Source organism: Dinoponera quadriceps, unplaced genomic scaffold (assembly GCF_001313825.1).
Source record: "Dinoponera quadriceps isolate SergipeBrazil2010 unplaced genomic scaffold, ASM131382v1 scaffold1658, whole genome shotgun sequence".
NCBI lineage: Eukaryota > Metazoa > Arthropoda > Insecta > Hymenoptera > Formicidae > Dinoponera > Dinoponera quadriceps.
Window position 1 is genome coordinate 810,791 of NW_014555920.1, and position 17,895 is coordinate 828,685.

At 38.8% G+C, this 17,895-nt stretch overlaps 2 protein-coding genes across 3 annotated transcripts in view; both read left to right on the top strand.

Moving 5' to 3' along the window:
- The first annotated feature begins 266 nt into the window (after positions 1-266).
- On the top strand, positions 267-3,227 carry LOC106745801 (40S ribosomal protein S9). The gene is made up of 4 exons (XM_014621741.1): positions 267-346; positions 1,029-1,267; positions 1,572-1,758; positions 2,858-3,227. Exons 2-4 carry the CDS (start codon positions 1,045-1,047, stop codon positions 3,027-3,029), a joined length of 582 nt encoding a protein of 193 aa, XP_014477227.1. The 5' UTR covers positions 267-346; positions 1,029-1,044; the 3' UTR covers positions 3,030-3,227.
- A 5,647-nt stretch (positions 3,228-8,874) lies between these two features.
- LOC106745812 (trichohyalin) overlaps positions 8,875-17,895 on the top strand; it is an 85,263-nt gene continuing 76,242 nt past the window's right edge. For both annotated transcript variants that reach the window (XM_014621757.1, XM_014621758.1), the window contains exons 1-2: positions 8,875-9,146; positions 17,675-17,870. In XM_014621757.1, coding sequence (XP_014477243.1) covers positions 17,826-17,870 — 45 coding nt within the window. In that variant the 5' untranslated portion in view covers positions 8,875-9,146; positions 17,675-17,825. The remainder of the gene's footprint in view (positions 9,147-17,674; positions 17,871-17,895) is intronic.

The window sequence follows — 17,895 nt, forward strand, 5'->3', positions numbered from 1 at the left end:
CACAATTTAGTGGCCTCAGCAAGCGTTTAAATTAAGTTAGGATTCAATTAAATAGAGAAATCAATATTAATATAGCGCAATATTCATATTAATTAATAGTGGATTGCATAAAATTTGCTCGTGTCCACCATACTGTTACATCTGTTGCATTTTTTATGTTAGGTATTTTCTTGATCTTGTCGACGCGAGCGCCAAATGGATGCACTCTAGAGAACACATTTTGCACGCATGCGCGGAGACATGCGTAGATCCTGTCCATACACGTCACTGTGCGCTTTCGGCCATTTCTATCATAATCAGCAAGCGGAAAGGTTGTTTCCTGAGGTCGTTCTTTTTACGACAGGAAGTAAGTATGATATTAACGAATAATCGCATTATTAGGATCTCAAGTGATGTAACTTGTTACAATATCATCCTGAAATTCGTGAATAGTTAATTCACATATAAATTTTGCAATATTTCTACTGTCGTGTCTTTCGTTCTTCATAAAATGGCGACCATGTAGCGAATATTCTAGATTTATCGGAATTATCCGAAGTGTTTTTTCTCATCAATACCAGTTACACTTATAATATTAATTTTTTCCTTCCTGAATACAGGAATACATATATTTCATGTTAAGCATTGGAAAATATATCCAAATGTAAAGTAATCCTAAGAACTAACCTGTTATCTTGCTTTTTCCTTTAACACGTGCCGCGTGTCGTATATGATCTGGGTCAGGAGTTTCTATTCAGATAATTTTGTTTTTGTCATTAAATAAAATATAAGATTTTTTAAATAATAATGATGTTTCAATTTTGTGTATATATAACAAATAGTTATGATGTAATTTTAACAATAGGCTGCATGTTTGATAGCAACCAATAAGTCACTGAAAATCGGTCTGAAGAATATTAAACATTTCCAGTATTTGGCAAAATTAACTTTGAAAGCAATAAAACATTTTTAGAAGAAAGCATTTGAAATATTTTAAAAAAGCTACTTCGACATATACCATGTATAATTTGGAAATTGTCGCTCGTCAGGTAACGATCTTCCAACATGGTTAACGGAAGGATCCCGTCAGTTTTCTCTAAGACTTATGTCACTCCCAGGAGACCATACGAGAAAGCTCGTTTGGACCAAGAGTTACGTATCATCGGAGAATATGGACTCCGTAATAAGCGCGAAGTATGGCGGGTAAAGTATACCCTGGCTAAAATCCGCAAAGCTGCTCGTGAGTTGCTCACATTGGAAGAAAAAGACCCGAAGCGTCTTTTCGAAGGTTAGTGAAATGCAAATTATATTTTATGCATGCAAATTATATTTTCTTAAAAAAATCCTTTCACTATATTTATCAATATTACCATTATTACTAAATTTTTTCTACAAGCAAGACAAAATTTCTTAATGTAAAATTTCACACGGAATGAGAGAGAATGTGATGATTACGCACTTTTTTCTGACACCTCTTGTCTGAATATTTTTGTAGATGAAAGCGTAGACTGAAATATTTGTTTAAAAATCTGAAAAGGGCCAGTGATATATCAGTATAGAAATATTTGTAATAACATAGAAATACTTTTCAGGAAATGCTCTGTTGCGTCGTCTGGTGAGGATCGGTGTGTTGAACGAAGGTCACATGAAGCTCGATTATGTGTTGGGCTTGAAGATTGAGGACTTCTTGGAGCGACGTCTGCAGACTCAAGTATTTAAAATGGGTCTAGCCAAGTCCATTCATCACGCCCGCGTTCTTATTCGTCAGCGACACATTCGGTAAGTAATAATAATACGTTTTTATTACTGAGAGAGAAAATATGTCACCGTTGAAAAGAAAGTAGAATATATTTTATGAAATGCATATATATATATCTTGTGTATATTTTATGAAATGAACTGCGTAAAGAAATAAAAACACCGGTAGAAAATACATCTTGATTATAGAAAGGCAAATAGAGGAAATATGCATCTATTGTGTTAAGGAAAGAATAACTTGTGAAATGGGACGTTTTTTTTTTCCAATTTAGGCTTGACCAGAAATTTTTTCCATTTTTTTTTTTTTGCATAATTTAGAAGCGTAAAGTCGAAAGCCTTAAAAACTGGGCAAGAAATGGCTGAATTACTCTTACGGCTCATTTCTAATCTTTAAGGCGAAAGTAAAGCTTGGTTTAATCACCGACGGAGAGATTGGTTCCTTTGTCGGGTTCTTACCACGCTACAATCTTAAACGTTCTTATTAAATGTTTTGCGTTAGCTAACGATATTTTATTAATTTGCTATATCATAAATTTAATCCAACTCAATAATCAAAATAAAGGACACTATAATATCTTAAAGTGATATATATTTAGAGTTCGCAGTTTGAGGATTATTTGTCGTATTTTATCCGCAATACTTCTAAAAATGCTCAAAGTGCAAGAAACTGGATCTTGTTATTCTATATTTATGTCCATATGTCGAGAGTTTTACAATCCAAATGAGAAATTCCCTCATGAATTTGAATAGTGTTAACATTTGAGATGAATTTCACAAAGTCAGTTGACGAACGAATTCTATTGCTCAGGTATCAGGACGATGACACTTGGTCGATTAGTCACGGTTGACCGTACATGTTGGGTCTGGAATTTGAACTCACAATCGTTAACTTAACGAAATACTTTTATTTCGCGCAGGCCACTTAAGTGTCGTTCATCGGCACTTAACGTCTGTTGCACTCTCTTGATATCTCTCGTGCTCGTCCAGAAAAAGAAACAGGGAATACGAAGAAGTTGCGGTAGTTTTCGCCTTTCTACTATAGAATCGTCAATGTGACGGTTTAACAGCTTTCGCGTACAAAGGAAGCCAGTGGTACAATGGCGGTTTCTCCATTTTGCAGTGTGCGCAAGCAGGTAGTGAATATTCCGTCGTTCATCGTGCGACTGGATTCGCAGAAACACATCGACTTCTCGCTCAAATCGCCCTTCGGTGGCGGCAGGCCTGGTCGTGTCAAGAGGAAGAACCTGAGGAAGGGAAGTAGTGGTGCCGCGCCGGAAGAGGAAGAGGATTAAGCAATTATCGTCGTCGTCGTCGTCTTGTTGTTTTAATAAATATGCGACGTATTTAATCGACTATCTCTCGTTTTTCTTTTTTTTTCAACATTCCTCTTATGAAGTCTTTGCTTATTTGTTCTTTCCTGAACCAGAGTGTAACTAATATACTCTAGTGATATCTTCTCTTCAAAATAGATGTCTGATTTTAGACGCTTAGATGTGTTGTTTGTTTCATCTGTTTTTGTCCTCTCGTTTTCCTGTTGTCGAATACGTTGAATGCTTTATTATCCTGTTAGTCCTTTTCGGCCTATTTTTTTTGAGCTTCGATTAAGTTTACAAAGGGCTGAACTTCGTGATTAATTTATGAAGTTAGCAGACATTTAATGATTTACGAGTTAAACAATTTATATTTGACAATCGTATCATTCATAGTTCAGTTTTTTAATAGTACAAATATATAGGCATGGGAATTGTATTTCTCGATTTTTGAATATGTACATCAATGTCGGTTTGAAAGCAGCTATATCATATAGTTTATATCAAATGAACATAAGCTAACAAAAGTTAACAATTTATTTTATATTGATGTATTCGAGGAAATGCCAGAAAATTTCTATTTTAAGAAATGTCAGATTTTCATAAAATCACGGAGAAATTATCGGAGGTCAGTAGAATATGATTTACAGGAAGTAATGTAAAATTTACTTTAGACAATTCAAACGATCGCAAAGCTTTATAATATAACAAAAAAGTATTAAAAACATATAGTCCAGAAAAGATAACAGAATATGTAAAATTATCGTAACTAGATAAAGAAAATGTTTCGCACTTCTACAGTTGATAATATAGGATACTTTCCTAACATGAAATCAATACGTCGACTTTAACGTTATATAAAATGTCGATAAAATAAAGTTATATAAACGAAGTATTTGTTGGAGCACAAGCAAGAAATACCCTTCAAAAGTCGTCTCGTGTAAAAGAGAAATTTTTGTATCGCGTTCTTATATTTTTTAAATATTATCGCGACAACTAAGAATTACAACGTAGAAATATTTTGTCTCGTATTTCTCGAGAATACTGACTGGTATGAGGGAAAGTATATCTCGAATCGAGAATTCGCACTCGATATTTCTTCGAGTTGAAAAGGTGGTTTCGCTTAGATTCTTAAAAGCGCAACTACTGGACCATTAAATATCTGCCAGCGCATGTCACCCTCCATTAGGGATGTCGAATACTCCGAGCGACGTTCAGAGAGCTCGTAAAAGGCACCAAGAAAAACTTGCTAGCAAGATGCATCGTAAAAGTTACCTTTTGAAGTCGAGAAGTATCGAACTTCGTCAGCAAAACTGCTCTTTCGTTTAACGCTTTCAACGAATCGCGCTTTTTTCGTCATGTTGAGATTTTTTCCGTTACAGAATAACAAACAATTCATCTTACATCGTGTCAACTAATAATTTTAGTACGAATTCACGTATTCAATCGTTCTAAATCGTTTTTGGTTCCTGTAATATGCAGGTAGAGCGGGTAAAACTGAAGACAGAAAAGTCATGTACCATTTTGCAAAAATTCGTAATAATGAGGAATTAGAGATTTAATACACTACGGAAACCGAGAGGTTTGGAACACTATGTATATTACTACTCATTATTTGGCTATTAAAATTAAGTAAAAATCGAATGTTACATAAAATATTTATATAGACGTCATATTATATATACGATACATGTTTCCTCTCTCACCTTTTCTCTCTCTCTCTCTCTCTCTATCCCTCTTTCCCTGCACCAAAGTATCGATTTGATTAAATAGTAACTGCAATAAGTAATGCAGTACAACGTCAATTATCTGGACACCGATTATCTGACCGTTGATTCCCCTGCGGATCGCTGTCAGAACACATAAACAGCAATCCTTAATTTACCGATATGTTCTAGTTATACTGTTATTGTATATATATCGTATTTATTTCGTCTTATTTGATATACTTTATTCCTTTTTATTTAAAGATTTTATATGAATAATCAGCAATAAGAAGTAATAAGCAAGTTGATCGTATGGTTCGACTAACATACTATTACGGGACACTCATACACATCGCGCTTTGAGAATTTTCGTGTCTTCTTCCTCAAAATTCTCCAGACGCACGGGGTGAGGGAAGAAGAAAGGGGGATAGAGAGGGAGATTATGTGCGGAATCGCGTTGGGTCCTTTTTACTCGGCACCGAGGGGACGTAATCGAACGTCGTCGTGCTCTTCGACGTATCGAGGGCTAACGTCTCAGCGAAATACGTCGTCGACTTTATCCCATGTGGGGTTGTGACAGTCCCCGTGATGGATAATAGGGCTACCCTCGCCCTCCCGCTTCGTCGCGAGCGTGCAATATTTCACGGCTTATTTACTTTTTTGGAGACGCATCCACGGTCACACGCGTCGCGACGTCTCGACGACGACGACGTTGCGAAGGCAACCGAGGCGGATTTCCGAAGTTTTCCTTCTCGGCATTTTGTAGGGACGTGTCCGCACAGTACGCCGGTGTTGTCGAAATATCGATTTAATCGAAGTACATTCTTGTGATACGCGACACTAATCTTAAGACACGCAGAGGGACACGTCCCTTCAATGCCGGTCAGACGTGTAGCAAGTGGTTAAAATGTTCTCCTCGGACATCCTCCATTGATAATTAATTCTGCATAAATGCGATTTGCAGAAGCGGATTATTTTCCGCCCTCAACGGTACTTAGCACGTATCACGCGGGTCATTCATAACGCGAGCGCGAGCGAGCGAACGAGCGGGCATGAGCACACGTATTTGCATGTGAGCATAAATAATGCAAGGAGGGAATCCTGAATTACGACTCGCCGGCGGAGAACGTGCCTGAATTTCCGTAAACAACGCGGAAATTTCCGCGCTGCGCTCACTGTGACAAGTGACCGGTCTAGAGGGAAATTATTCTCAATTCGCTAAAATAGACTCTTGATTCATATTTAATAGTACAGCTCGGTGCAAAAGTAAAGAACTGGATTTCATGCTGGACATTGCAAATGTTTCTGGTCTGGTTTCCCATTTAGAATTGTGCTTTGGACAAACATTGGACAGAGAAAATGGAATCTGTCTAGGTTTTCCATTTAGAATCGCATTTTTGAAACATTACACTTCCAATCCGAATCTTCATAGATTTTCCAATCAGAATTCATTATTTTTTCGAAAAATCGGAATAAATTCCAATCAGATCCCAGAAAATTTCCATGCGGGATACGACGTTTCTTTTTGTTTTCCCTTTTTCGTAACAAGAGCAAATCATTTGGGCAACTTCTCATAATATTCTATTGGTATCGTAATAATTTGGCGAATCTATAATATTGAATGATCTTTTAAGAAATCGAAAAGAAAAGATGAAACGTGACATTGTATACATTTGAAAGTTACCGGCAATTTCGAAAATTTTGAAAGAATCGTATTCGCGAAAATAAGAATTATTTGAGATTTGAAATTTTTATTCGTCAAACTCGAAAACTGTTATATCCCCGAGTCGCCGATAGTATTTCGATATAATTCGAGACGTATGCCAATTTGATAGCTATTTTTCATTGCGCTCCCAAAAAATCCGAAAACCGCCAACGGTGAGCGAACAGAAAACAGGAAATTGAACGATGATTGCTATGACGAAGCGGATAAATGCCATACCGATATTTTTTTTTATTTTCTTCCCTTCGTGTATTCGCGCGATTCGTAATTAAATTCAATTTTTCGCAATTAAAGTTTCAAGGAATTCTCGCCGAGCGCGCGTCGAAAAATTCTCGAAATTCGTCGTGAGTAATCGAGAATATATATTGTTAAATTCTGTTGATCCTATTTCGGGATTGGCGAAAGTACGATTGAATTGATGATTAATCAGAGCAGTGATCAACGATTATGGATCACGGATGATCAATGATCACGGTTAACGAATAACAGAGGCTGATCGAGGCGAGAAAGTATGATGACACGTTTAATTAATTGTTGATTTATTTAACTGTGAAGTAATCGCAAAAATAATGAAACATCGTGCAACACCGCCGTCACCCGGTGTTCTTCTGGCCGGGTTGTTTATGGGAGAATTTGGCGAACAGCTTCGATTAGTCGCAACGAGCGGTCTGTAAAATTAATTAGCGCCGTTAAGCGAGCGAGCGAGCCGAGAGCGGGGAAATTGGCGCGGGAATTCTCGATCTGCTGCGTATTTTCGAGTCCATTATCGGAAACACGGCCAACGGGAGACTGGCCGACCGACAGATCGACCGACCAACCGATCGACCAACTGGTCTGCGTTGGTTCCCTCGGTAATAGTAGTCTCCGACCTTCATTCCGGCCTTTACCACATTCCATCGTAAGTCCTCCTTTCGTCGCTGACCCCATAAACTCGCGGCTACATCGAAGATGCGCTCTCAACGAGAAAACTCGCCGGGAGACACTTTCGTGTCGTTCGTGCGGGGATACGATTGTAACGGCGGATGTTCTGCCTTCGATATCGAGTACTTTCATCGTGCTCTATACGGTGTAACGTTTCACCAGTGACATAGTGTTGTAGTTATCTGTTTATCTGATTTGAAGCTGTATGTCACCGATTAATAATCAGAGGCGCGGTTTATTCTGTAAATGTAATGTTTCGTTCTATGCCATTAACTCGAGATAATATGATATGTTTATCTATCTATCTATCTATCTATCTATCTATCTATCTATATATATATATATATATGTACATATATGTCGCACTATTATATTTTTGTTTTCGCACGATAAAACTAAGCGGCCGTGTTTATCGCTAGATAAAGCCGAGAGATTTCAACTTTACATTAGCATAGGTGCACTGTACCTTTTAATTGAATTCCCCCCTGGCCTCCTCCTCTGCTTTGGCTGAGGAGGCCGTAGAGGAAAAGTTCAATGAAATGGTGCTGCGTTTTCGATTAAAACTTTATGGAGTAATTTGTTGTTAATGTCGGCTATAAATTGCGCGATAAACTCTTTAAAATTCGCCAGTCGGAAAAGGTTTTAGCAGATATATTCAAAAATATATAATATAAATTAATATTTTTTAATAAATCGCAATCAATTCTATAAAGAAAATTATATATGAATGTAAAAGTGTACATATGAAGACAGAAAAGAAAAAAAATGTCGATACTGTCGGTTGGCAAACGACTTCTTTTGCTGACATTGTGATCCATGAAGTGACGGATTCGTAACAAAAACAATGAGAAGTTAGTCTCTTTATTAAGGGTGAACGGAAAACTTCTTGACTACGTAGATTTTCGATAAATATTGTTATTTGAAATTTGTATTGATATTGAATCTCAAAGTTTTTTATCAGGATGTTTCTATAATTCTTTATAATTAAATTGTCGAACTATATATATATATATATATATATATATATGTATAACATCCTACCGGCTAATTATTTCTATTCTATATCTTATTTTCATATTTTATTGTTGGAACATTTCTCTTGCGCGAGTAAAATAATTTCAGTCGCAGCAACAGATAAACTTTTATCCTCTTTGCTGTGAAATCTTATTAAGTTTGTAAATTGGAGACCTCTCAATATCTAACTTCCAATCTTATCAAAACATTCCAGGAAATAATAGTACTAACGAGAATATAATGAGACGTCCCTTCCCAATTATATCATAATTATTTGATAGATACTTTTACTTATTAATTATATCTCCTGCATTTTCCTAAATAATTTTATACGAGCAACTACATGAGTTAATTATGACATAGAAGTGACTTGCGTAGTATTTAATAAATTAAACACACAACATACATGTATGAACATGCATGTGCATGCATGTTCATGAACACAACCGAGGTGACTCTTGCGAGCGAGTGGATCGTGCGTTCTCGGCTCACCGGCGCGGCGGCCGACCTGCGCCGAGCGACCGTTCGCTCGGCAACCCTTGGCACCGCTCAGTAGTCTCGCGCGCGTCGATTTGAGTGTATCGTCTTCGTATCGTTCGATCATTCGCGAGGTGTTCCGTCTTCCCCGATCCTTCGCGTTTCTCGGAGCCTTTTCCCGAGGAGTGCCTTCGTCGGTCATCCGGCAGTTCGATATTCTTCCCCTGATCTGGATCCGTCGATCTTGCAGGATCTCAGGTGAGTCCCGCCAACTGTCGGGGTAGAAAAATTAGATCCGAAAATTTTAGTTTTAAGTTTAGATGCGAATCTCAAGATCATTGAGAACAATGACTAATTATGTAATAGATGTAATAGGTATAGTAAGATAAATAGGTGTAACAGGTATAGTAAGATAAACACAACGAGAAATCGAATAATTTGAAAAGTTATGATTGCCGGTTATATTTTTTTTCTATTGTTTTCACTATGGATTCTTGGTCTATAGGATAGTTCATAAGAGAACTGTAATACTTTCAAGGTATGGTAAAGTAAATAAAACAGTTCGTGTGGAAAGTGTGCCCGACTTGAATAATTTTACATTTGTAAAGGAAATGTATCCTTTGCCATTTTGTCATACTTATTATAATTTACATTGATATCACTATAATTACGTTATTGTTAATTGTTTGGATTATCATTTTTTATGATTGTGCAGAAAAAATTAGCAGTTTAATATCAATAATGATTACAATAAATTATGTATTCATAATAGGTTGTCGAAATGCCATTGATCTTAATATAGTTTGAAATTAATTTCAATGTCATTGTTAAGAATAATTTTATTACTCTGTATAATTTACAAGCGAAAGCAAAAAATTTAATTAACAGAGAGGTAACGAGAGACGGAAATATTCACGGTAATAAGAATAGTCTAGAAAAATAATTCTGGAAATATTTGTTAAATGAAGCTAACAAATATTGTGGCATTTTTCTTTCCTCATAGTATACGCAACAGAAAACTATATATGAACGCTCTCGCTCATTTCTCACCTTAAATTTGTGTTCCTCAAATATTGCGGTTTTCTTTTGAATCATTCGGTGTGCAAGCTACCGCGACAATTGTTATTAGACTCGTGTCTCACGATGTTTTGTGACCCGAATGTTTACGACCTTGTAGGATCCTTGGAATTATTTCCACGGGAGTCGCGCGAGAGCGAAATGCCGAAATTCCAGTCTCTCGCCGGAGAGAACGCGCGGAAAATACGTGGCGAATTTAGAAGCCTCGTGAAACGCGAACAAATCGTACGTGAAGTTTACGCGTGAAATATCTCGTATCGGCGAAAGAGTTCCGTCGATGGCCGGATATTTGCGAAGTAATGCCGGCATTGCGAATTTAACGAGTCCGGAAATACGTATTTCCGCGAGACGAATCGGAAAATCGAAAATTGCGTAGAATGTAAATAGAAACATTGTGAAGAACGGGATATCTTGGGAGGAGGTGTCGAAATATGAATATCGAGGAGATCTTAATGGATGATTGAGAGCATATCTTGCATATTTATCATAAGCAATATTTTATCCTGGAAAAGAAAGAACAGTGTCGGAGAATTTAATCAAAACTTACAGACAGGAGAATCACATTTTAAGGAAATATTGCGTAATGCGCGGAAAAATGATATCTGCAGGATTAATTCGAGTGAAAAAAAGAAACATTACTTTGAAAATTAAATGAGATAATCGAAAGGCTAAGGAGAAATCGCGTTTTGCAATGCATGGAAATAATCGAGAATTCCGTTCGAGTCACTCACGAGGAAATCGATGACGCGTGGCGCATTTTCTCAGATCGACATCGTCATCATCCCGAGGATGAATATTTCATCTCGCGACTATTCCGCTTGAAGAGAGAAAAAGAGAGGTAGACCGAAGAGCAGGGACATATTAAATTATGAATATTTCATCGACGGAAATCATCCGCGAGCGATTCAGTGTCGCAATGGGACTCTTTCATCGGATTTCATTCTTGCTTCTTTCGTCCCCTTCTCCTTGTCTCTTATTTTTTTCATTCTTTCTGTTTTGCCACGTCTCTCTTTCTCTCTTAAAGTCGAACGCGCAAAATGGCTGGCCCATTTGGCCGGGCCGGGGAATTATTGGAGTTGTAAAAAAAAAAAATGTATAAGCGCTGGACCGAGTATTGAACGGTACCGAGTGTCAGCTGCAAATCGAAATTTATGTCCTCGATAAAGCGACAGATAATTCACGGGGTGATACCGGGCTTCCGTTGCAGCTCGTAATTCGTCGTTAACTCTTTACCGCGTGATTTCCGTCACAGTATAAATTTCTTTCCTTTTGACCTCCGTGCTCGTCGTTCGCGCCGATGTGTTGCACCTTTTCTTCATTTGCGCAAACGTGCAGACTCGTAGTCACTCGGTTATTGCGGTCTGCGCACATTTTGAGTTTAATCGAGATTTAAAGTACATGGGAGAGGGAGATACACGTTAACAAAAATGTAAAAAATATAAAGGCGCGAAAAATTGGTCGACTAAGATACAGAGAGATTAGTCGATCTTGTTGTTTTCATATTTTCATATTTTCACAAAGCGAGATTATTACATTTTCCTGAAGAATTTTTTCCGTATAAAGAATCAAAACTTATCAGTTAAATAAATACTTCTTTTGGTTTTTAAATTCATTTCCGTACCTTCACATTCGTTCATTTCGAGTTTTTCGAGGCAATTAAATAATATATAGCAATATACGAGAAATTAACGAACGTTTAGCTGAATTACATATAAATATAGACACACGTCCACTAATTAAGTTTCTAATTGAATCGGGGCAAATTCTACGTAATAGAGAGTTACGTAGATTCCAATGTAATAAAGGCCACGAGAGCCGAGATATCCTACTCCAGCATACGCGAAAAGGTCGACAGTGAGACACGCGGTGGGATATGACGAAAGGGGTTAAAGAATAGTTTCCTTCCTCATTATTACAACGAATATGGGCGCGCCCATCCGTTTTTACAGCCCCGCTTTTTTTGCGTTCGAAGGTTAATTAACGTCCGTAAGGATTTCTTTGACGATGCGGGATAAGGGAACGTCATCGATGGATAAATAAAGCAAAAGCGCCGGGTCCTTTGAGGCGATAATTAAAGCTACGATGTAGGTGGGTGAGGATGAGGAGGAGGGGATATAAAGGAAGGAGGAGAACGGTAGCAGAAAAAGTATGAAAGCGGAGGAGGGGGGAAATGGTGGACGCGCGGGGCTTTGAAAGCCAAGGATATGTTTTACAGTTCGCAGAGAAAAGAAAGAGATAAAACGGCTGCGCTTTGGAGGCGCGTGCGCTTTTTTCGCGCCAATTTACAGCTCGCGGAATCTCGTTTATAGAACTAGTTCTATAAGCTCTCTCTCTCTCTCTCTCTCTCTCTCTCTCTCTCTCTCTCTCTCTCTCTCTCTCTCTCTCTCTCTCGCTCGCTCGCTCGCTCGCTCGCTCGCTCGCTTTCCCCCGTCATGGTCTCGCTAGCCTTGAAAAAGGAAATTACCGCGTTGCTAATAAAATTGCTCTTGATATTACACGTATGTTATTGCACGTACGCTTTTACACAAAGCGCGCCGATGAAAGAAGGACGCGATTGATAATACGTGCTCTTTGACGACGGCTCTAGTCAATTTTCCCTCTCGGTGGGAATTTCGCGGTCCGGGAACATCAAACGGCGATTCGTGCCGACCGAAACAATTAGCATTCGCAAAACTTATTTCGCGAGAAGCTCGTTACTCTCCGCCGCTAATGTGCAAACGGTGTTCGCACGGTGTGCTTTAAAGATACCGTCGGCGCAAGTTTCCAACGGGAGATTGTGGAAATAAATATGCGCGATCTTTTATCATGCGCACCGTGAGACTGGCGGAAAAAATTTTTTTTTCGCGAAATTCCTGCGGAGGTGCGTCCGTGAGCGAATTCCTTGGGCTTCGTTCCCCGGATCGTTCGTTTATTCAAATCGCGGCTGTCAAGGAATGTCGTCCTGGCCGACTCTGTCGTAACGGTTATAGAACGGTCCTAGTATCCTGCGGGCAGAAACTCCCGATTGCACCTGCGGCGCGTAGGCGTTCATACGCGCGAATGCGCAGCACATTGTATCGTACGGAGTTACGCTAACAGCATCGTACGTGTGTTGGCTTGTTCTTCGCTTCTCGTCCTTTCTTTCGATCTCCTCTAACGTTACGGACCGTTAGGCTCTGATAGAATCGCCGATTCGCGGGGAGGGAGCAAGAAAGTTCTCTGAGTAGGGGGTGGGCGCGGTACGCGCGCTGGGAAAAATGAACGATTAAAGAGTATCGCATGAAATTTGTTGAATGAAAATAATAATAATAATAATGTTGAAGAAAGTTTTTTTAGGTACATAGTAAAAAAACATTTTGTACTTGTGTTAAAATCGGTCCTTGTTAAGATTTTTGTGTGAAATTTTTAACATACTCGTGTGTTAATTTAACATGTTGTGTTTATGTTATCTCAATATTTTGTATTGAGTCGATGTTCAACATATATGTTACAATAACACAACGAATTTTCATCTTGTATTAAATTAACACAAAAATTTGTGTGGATCGTTTGGGACATGTGATATGTATTAAATTTAATACAAATTCTTTTATTGCGTATACTTCAGACTTTACGCGAGAAAAGTAATTATTGTTTAAAATTATTAACGGAGCAGAGCAAAAACTTTGACGAGTAAAAATTAATTCCGCAATATTAATAAACAATCGCTTTAATTGGAATTGGTTATCATTAATTTGAACTTGGATTGATGCGTTATAAAAATTCCTTAATTAACCACACACACACACATACACACAACTGTTTGACATACGATGGCTTTGAGATACCTAATAACGCGTCTACGAATTCTTTAAAATTTATAATTGCTAATCGTGAAAACCGGTAGTCTAGTATTCTTCTTGGGAAAAATGTTCGCACGTACCGGCGCGCAGCGCTGCAATCCCACAGTTATTTCCATTATTGCGCTTCTACCTTGGACGTGCATAGTTTATGTAAATATCGCTTCGATAAGTCAGAGCTCGGAGAAAGCAGAATTTAATCTTGGCGAAGAAGAAGGGGGAATGAAAGAGACGAGAGAGGAGGGTACACGGGTTGTCGACCGCTCTAATAAACATATTCGCGTCGGTGATGTAACAATACGGATCTCTCGTAACGAAGAAAGTAACGCGCGCGCGGCGCAAGTTCGATGCACCGTTGCATGTGATCGACAGCGCGTTATTCGGGATACGACAGTTTTCAAGCGCGGCTTGGACGAGCGATAATTATCGTCGGGAAAACTTCCGCTCAACGGTTGTATCGTTTTATTCGATTCTGCGTTAAACACGTTTGTAAGTAATGTCATTAATTAAATAATTAATGCAGTTTATACAGAAACGATATGCCTGTACGTTGATACGATTTAGCTATCGAGAATAACGCACATATCACATTATGTTGACAATGCTAACCTTTGTTATTTTAGCGTCAGTTGCTTTAATTAGCGGTTTACTTCGCCGTTTGTTATTTAATTATAATAAGCATCTTTGCCAAGGTTGTTATTATTATTATTATCATTATTTATTAATTCGTCCACTCGGTCGCGCACCGTCGTCAGAGCGGAAAGATCGGGCACCGATACTTCCGTATTAGCAATCGACCGCGAGAATCGAGTATCGATACTTTAAAGCGTCTCTAGTCACGTTTACCAGTTAAATTTGCGAAAGTTTGCAGAGCGGAGGCGCGTCGGTGATTAGAGAGATTAAAGGGAAACATTTTATCGTAAACGATTCGAGAGAATTTAATTCGCTTGAAAGCTTTCGGGAGGCGTGCGCGGGGCGAGCGCGTGAGCGTTTGCGAAGTTGCGTCGGCGAAATTCGCGAACGAGCGAATTCGCGAGCGCTAGAGAGAGAGAGAGAGAGAGAGAGATACAGAAATGCGCGCTTTTGATAGGCCGTGGCGAATTTTGCACCGCTTTCATCGTTTAATCGAATCTTCCGCTCCGTGTTGCGATCGCGATCGAATAGTACTCGCGTGCACGCATGCACGCATGCATCGCGTCGCATCGATCGTTGCGATTTAACGATTTGAACGAGCGCACCTCGCCAATATTCGCCGCATTTCGCTCATCGAATCAGGATATCGTTTGATTACACATTTCGATGGATTGATAATTTGGATAACATAGGTATCCCCCCCCGTGCTTATGAGACTTTTATTCGTTTCCTATATTCGCGGCGGGATGGGGGGGNCGGGACATTTAATATCGTTCAATTGGTAAAAAATTATAAAATTTTTCGCTATATTTCAGTTACGCACTTGTGAATGCGCGTGTCCCCTGTTATTTGTGCTGTTCCGTCACAGAAAATTTGTACTAACGGAGAGCTTTTGCGCGTAACATAAACGATCCTGTTACGAGAGATTTAAAATTGCGCGCATGGCAAAGGAATTGTCCGCGGTATCAATTTTATATGAAACGTAAAAAAATGTAGCCGACGACAAATTGACAAATTACTCGGGTCGTCGGGATTATTGATAAAGTCTAAACAGTTCGGCGAACTTTGTGAATTTGCAGTCTCGGCGCGGATTAATTTATGAAATGTCAATTTATTAATTAAGCGCGCGTTCAGCCCGGGCACGGTGAGTCGTCGAGCGACGGCAGCTTTATTATTAATCGAGCTATTATGTTACACACGTTACGCGAGTCGCGGCGATTGATATTTCGTTTGCAGTCACCGATTCACTTTTCCGTTGCATTCGCACGTGACACTCTCACAATCGCCGCCTGTTACCGTCGTGACGTCAACGTCGCATGCAACTGCAATTATCGCGCCGTGGCATTTACCTTTGGCAGCGGTGTTGCCTTTTAAATTGCTGTACAAATCCGTCCGAGCGAGTTACGAATTGTGTCCACGAATATCTATCGTGTCGTGTACAGAAATTAAGAATCTCTTCCACTCTCTCTCTTTCTCTCTCTCTCTCTCTCTCTCTCTCTTCGGCTTTTCCCGAAAGGAAACCGCTGACTATGAAGATTTAAACTGCAATTTCATACAGTATCATACGATAGCTTTAAATTACTGATAATACCCGATAATAATAATGTGCGACTTTGATTTTATTGTGATGACAGAGATAACAGATATTATGCAAAATTTATCCTCATTAAATTTGTTAGCACACGATAAAAAAACTTTTTATATTTATGTTAAAATCGGTTTTTATTATAATTTTTGTGTTAAATTTTTAACATATCGTGTTGATTTAACATATTGTGTTTATGTTATCTTAATACTTTGTGTTGAGCCGATAGTCAGTGTTAAAAGTATTAAAATAACACATTTTTATAACTATTAAAGTGTTAAAATAACACATATTTTATACTTCAGTGCCGATTAATGTAGCATTCATTTTTGACATAATATTTGTGTTACTCTTCAACATATCTACTTGTGTTAAATTAACACGAAAGTTTCTGTAGATCGTTTAGGACACGAAATGTATTAAATTTATTACAAAATTTCTTACCATGTACGGTTAGAAATGTATTGATATCTTTTCGCCAAGTACACGAAAGTTTTGGAAAAACGGTACTCGAAACCACACCCCGCTCACATACGAGAGTTCAATGAACGATATTCTGAATTCGCGCGACTCGGGATCGTTCTCGAATCGGATGGAGATTCAGCGGATTTCTCAATCGTCGATCCGTGAACACCTTGCCGCGCGGTCCGTAGATCCGCGTCGAGAAATAGAAGCGGCGAAGTTATGCGGCTCTCCCATAGCCGCTCGCGCGCATACCGGGTGTCCTTGCGGAATGAAAGTACTTTGAAAACGTGACCTCTCGTTCCACGTATGAGTAATGCTTAGCCTGTGCTTAGCCCAGATGGTGTTTCCATCGAGATTCCAGCGATGCCGGCTGGCCACAATCAATAGAGGAATGCGTTTTTCTGCTAGAGATCATTATCATAAAAACGTAGTAATAGATAAATAGTTGGGTAGAGACTCGCGGGGAGAAATAGCAGAAGTCGAATATCACTGAATGCACAAAACCCACACGGCATTTAAATATCCACGGATTCGCCTACGTTAATTATTTTCCATGGCTAAAACGAAATTTCGGGCTAAGGTGAGATTCCCACTTCAACTGTTCGAGCCACTGATAAACCTGACCTTGTTAATCATTTTTTATGAACAAACACCACTGGTTAAAACCTGTTGGAGGCTGTTCCTCAGGAAGAAGTTCTCAACAACATATGTCAAGGTCAAAGTTATCGGAGCTATGTTCTTTAAAATGAATAATTATCTCACATATTGTTAAATATATGAATTTAATTGAAGAAAATATTAATTAAACTGAATGATTGCATTATAACTCTTGTGTTTGTTTGTTCCGACATTTGCTTCATTAGCATCAGCGTATAGAAGACTTGTGAATTAGTGTAGTTTCACATATCCAGGTTTCATGTATATCTAAGTCATTAAATATTAATTTAATTTAAGGAAATGTTAATATCAATTGTTACAATACACACACACACACACACACACACATTACAATATAAATTATGTTGATCTTTTTATTCACTATTTATCTTAACAATGGTGTAAAAAGCACGCTGACTCCGAAACTATTTCACTGAACTCATTTAATTAACGTACGCGTTTTCGTCTGCACGCACACATATATGTTTATTTTAATGAACGTCCATGTAATTGCGCGCGCATCTAATTTCCGGTTTTCCTTTGCATTCCAGATCGGGCCGGCGTGGTATATCGAACGGAACGAGCGTCGCGATCGAGTTCGCGAAAGTGGAGCGGTCACGTGAGATCCGGTCTCGGGAGGACAGGAAAATATGAGCATCTCGTGAAGTCGGGAAAAGCGGAGTTTTCATCTGGGAGGTCATCATGGAGACCGAGGAACTCACCAGGCTCGTCGACGAGATCTATAAGGTGAGTGACTCCTGTCTATCTGTCT

Excerpts from the sequence above, each read along its gene's own strand:
- LOC106745801 (XM_014621741.1), top strand. The coding sequence starts at position 1,045 with ATGGTTAACGGAAGGATCCCGTCAGTTTTCTCTAAGACTTATGTCACT. Across the intron at positions 1,268-1,571 it reads CCCGAAGCGTCTTTTCGAAG|GAAATGCTCTGTTGCGTCGT; the intron begins GTTAGTGAAATG and ends AATACTTTTCAG. Across the intron at positions 1,759-2,857 it reads ATTCGTCAGCGACACATTCG|TGTGCGCAAGCAGGTAGTGA; the intron begins GTAAGTAATAAT and ends TCCATTTTGCAG.